The 4,009-nt window shown below is 42.6% G+C and overlaps 1 protein-coding gene across 2 annotated transcripts in view; it reads left to right on the top strand.

Moving 5' to 3' along the window:
• CANX (calnexin) overlaps positions 1–4,009 on the top strand; it is a 32,501-nt gene that overhangs the window by 10,024 nt on the left and 18,468 nt on the right. For both annotated transcript variants that reach the window (XM_011976864.1, XM_011976865.1), the window contains exons 5-7: positions 951–1,092; positions 1,540–1,621; positions 2,434–2,626. In XM_011976864.1, coding sequence (XP_011832254.1) covers positions 951–1,092; positions 1,540–1,621; positions 2,434–2,626 — 417 coding nt within the window. The remainder of the gene's footprint in view (positions 1–950; positions 1,093–1,539; positions 1,622–2,433; positions 2,627–4,009) is intronic.

Below are 4,009 nucleotides of genomic sequence, written 5' to 3'. Positions count from 1 at the left end.
AAAAAAAAAGAGAGGCTGGGCATAGTGGTTCATGCCTGTAATCCCAGCACTTTGGGAGGCCGAGGCGGGCGGATCAGGAGGTCAGGAAATCGAGACCATCCTGGCTAACACGGTGAAACCCCGTCTTTACTAAAAATGCAAAAATATTAGCCAGGCGTGTTGGCGGGCGCCTGTAGTCCCACCAACTTGGGAGGCTGAGGCAGGAGAATGGTGTGAACCCAGGAGGCAGAGCTTGCAGTGAGCAGAGATCGTGCCATTGCACTCCAGCCTGGACAACAGAGCGAGATTCCATCTCAAAAAAAAAGATTTTTCCATGAAAGTTTTGCCACCTTTGTGCGTTGCCTAATGTTTCTTTTCTTTTATTTAAGGTTCAGGGGTGCATGTGTAGCCTTATATTTAATAGGATTAGATCTGTTTAATCACCCGTGCTGCTGAATGTTGGAAATAAGTTATTTCAAGACAGTATAATATACTACAGTTTTATAAAACCATATCCTAATAATATTTGCCAAATAAAGTATGTTTATTTATTTATTTACTTTCTTGAGACGGAGTCTCACTCTTGCTGCCCAGGCTGCTAGAATAGAGTGGCGCAATCTTGGGTCACCGCAACCTCTGTTTCTTGGATTCAAGCGATTCTCCTGCCTCAGCCTACTGAGTAGCTGGGATTACAGGTGCCCATCACCAAGCCCGGCTAATTTTTGTGTTTTTATTAGCAATGGGGTTTCACCATGTTGGCCAGGCTGGTCTTGAAGTCCTGACCTTGAGTGATCCGCCTGCCCTCAGCCTCCCTAAGTGCTAGGATTACAGGTGTGAGCCACCATGGCTGCCCCAGTATAATATATTTATGCAACTAGGAGTTTTTTTTTTGTTTTGTTTTGTTTTTTTGGTGTTTGTAGGACCTTCAGAGGTAGAGTTAAGGAATAGAACTTTTTTGTTTTGTCTTGTAGGAAAGTGGGAGGTAGATGAAATGAAGGAATCAAAGCTTCCAGGTGATAAAGGACTTGTATTGATGTCTCGGGCCAAGCATCATGCCATCTCCGCGAAACTGAACAAGCCCTTCCTATTTGACACCAAGCCTCTCATTGTTCAGTAAGTGAAATGCTTGTTGGATAAAAGCTTTCTACAAAGGGTAATCTTAGAAGACATTATACAACTTTTATTCTATGTTAAAAAATTATGAGATTATATAACTTGTGGTAGGGATTTTTGGGTGAATTTAAACACCTTGTAATTAATAGTTTTTCTTGCCTCATAAATTATTTTGAAACAAACTGGTTACTCATTTTCCTGACTGTAAATAACTTGTAGATTTTGCAGAACAAACTTACTGGAAATGTGCATTAATGTTCAATTTAATTTTATTTATTTTTGTGGGATTTGATAGCTATTCAAAAACAATAGAAGATGGAATCCTTTGTAAGGGTAAACATCTGACCTATGATAAAACATGGCCAAGGTGAGGGAGAGGAAATACATCACGAGAGTTTTGATCTCTCAGAATGCCTTACGGTTTTCTGCTTTTCTCTCTGATACTAGGTACGAGGTTAATTTCCAAAATGGAATCGAATGTGGTGGTGCTTACGTGAAACTGCTTTCTAAAACACCAGAGCTTGACCTGGTATGTAATTCCCGTTTCTGGAATGTAGCTGGACACCCACTATTACCTTGTAAGAATTTTGTAATTTGCACCAGGTGCAGTGGCTCACGCCTGTAATCCCAGCACTTTGGGAGGCCGAGGCAGGCGGGTCACAAGGTCAGGAGATTGAGACCATCCTGGCTAACATGGTAAAACCCCGTCTCTACTAAAAATACAAAAAATTAGCCAGGCGTGGTGGTGGGCACCTGAAGTCCCAGCTACTCGGGAGGCTGAGGCAGGAGAATGGCGGGAACCCAGGAGGTGAAGCTTGCAGTGAGCCGAGATTGCACCACTGTACTCCAGCCTGGGTGACAGAGTGAGACTCCATCTCAAAAAAAAAAAAAAAAAAAAAAAGAATTTTGTAATACTTGTGAAAATAAAGGCTTTCTCCTGCTGTTTAACTTTTTTGATGAGTTGGGAATATTGACTTTGACGCTAATGTGCTTTTTATTCGAAGTGTAAATTACAAAGTTGTTACCAACTGTTTTTATCTGAATTTCTGGTTTTGCTTCTGTGTAAGTTTTAGTTTTAGCAAGCTTATTTCTTTGTTTTATGAGGAAGCAGTAACTGTCTAGATGCGTGCATTACTTTTTTTAGGCACTTAAATGTTATTTTAAATTTACTGATGATTGCTTGTTATTCCTTTTCACTAAACAAACTTGTAGTTAGCTTTTCCTGTAACTGTCATTAATATATTTGGAATTTTATAAGAGGAATTACCATACACTTTTGAAATGTTGCTTTTGAACACTTTGACTACAGTGACTTCAAATACTCCTTTTTTGTTTCTGAAGGATCAGTTCCACGACAAGACCCCGTATACGATTATGTTTGGTCCAGATAAATGTGGAGAGGACTATAAACTGCACTTCATCTTCCGACACAAAAACCCCAAAACGGGTATTTATGAAGAAAAACATGCTAAGAGGCCAGATGCAGATCTGAAGACTTATTTTACTGATAAGAAAACACATCTTTACACACTAAGTAAGAAAAACCATTAGTTTGGGGGCTTATGGTATTACATATTTATCATCCATTTACTTTAAAGATTGTATATCTGGCTGGGCACTGTGGCTCACACCTGTAATCCCAGCACTTCGGCAGGCTGAGACAGGCAGATCACCTGAGATCAGGAATTTGAGAACAGTCTGGCCAAACTGTTGAAACTCCATCTCTACTAAAAATACAAATATTAGCCAGGCGTGGTGGCACACGCCTGTAACTCCAGCTACTTGGGAGGCTGAGGCAAGAGAATTGCTTGAACCTGGGAGGGAGCCAAGATCATTGTGCCACAGCACTCCAGCCTAGGCAACAGTGAGGCACCATCTCAAAAAAAAAAAAAGATTGTAAATCTTACCCCAGCCTCCAAATAAGAACAATCTCAGCCTGGTATGGTTGCTCGTGCCTGTAATACTAGCACTTTGGGAGGCTGAGGCGGGCAGATCACTTGAGGTCAGGCATTCGAGACCAGCGTAGCCAACATGGTAAAACCCCGTTTCTACTAAAACTACCAACATTAGCTGGGCGTGGTGTCAAGTAGCTGTTGTAATCCTAGCTACTCAGGAGGCTGAGGCAGCAGAATTACATTAACCCAGGAGGCAGAGGTTGCAGTGAGTCGAGATCGTATCACTGCCCTCCAGCCTGGGAGGCAGAGGAAGATTCTGTCACCCTTCACTAAAGAAAATAATCTCTTTAATATCTTAGTTGGGAAATGACCTTAATTTGTCAGCATTAAAAGAAGCTTCTTGGCCAGGTATGGTGGCCCACACCTGTAATCCTAACACTTCGGGGGCTGAGTCGGATGGATTGCTGGAGTCCAGGAGTTCCAAACCAGCCTGGCAACATAGAGAGACCTTGTCTCTACAAAATATTAAGAAATTAAATGAGTACAGTAGCATGTGCCTGTAGTTTCAGCTACTCAGGAGGCTGAGGTAGGAGGATTGCTTGAGCCCAGGAAGTCGAGACCGTAGTGAGCCATAATCTTGCCACAGCACCGTAGCCTGGGTGAGAGATGCTGTCTCAAACAAAAAAACACACACAAAAAAACTTCTTTTCCACAAGAATTGAGGTTCGAGATAATTTTAAGAATAGGTATTTTTGGCCGGGCACGGTGGCTCATGGCTATAATCCCAGCACTGTGGGTGTCCAAAGTAGGCAGATCACCTGAGGTCAGGAGTTTGAGACCAGCCTGGCCGACATGGTGAAGCCCTTTCTCTATGAAAAATACAAAAATTAGCCGGGCGTGGTGGAGGGTGCCTATAATCCAGCTACTCGGGTGGCTGAGGCAGGAGAATTGCTTGAACCCTGGAAGTGGAGGTTTCAGTGAGCCGAGATTGCGACAGTGCACTCCAGCCTGGGCGACAGTAA

This window comes from Mandrillus leucophaeus, unplaced genomic scaffold (assembly GCF_000951045.1).
Source record: "Mandrillus leucophaeus isolate KB7577 unplaced genomic scaffold, Mleu.le_1.0 Scaffold170, whole genome shotgun sequence".
NCBI lineage: Eukaryota > Metazoa > Chordata > Mammalia > Primates > Cercopithecidae > Mandrillus > Mandrillus leucophaeus.
This window is presented reverse-complemented; position numbering and strand designations above follow the sequence as displayed.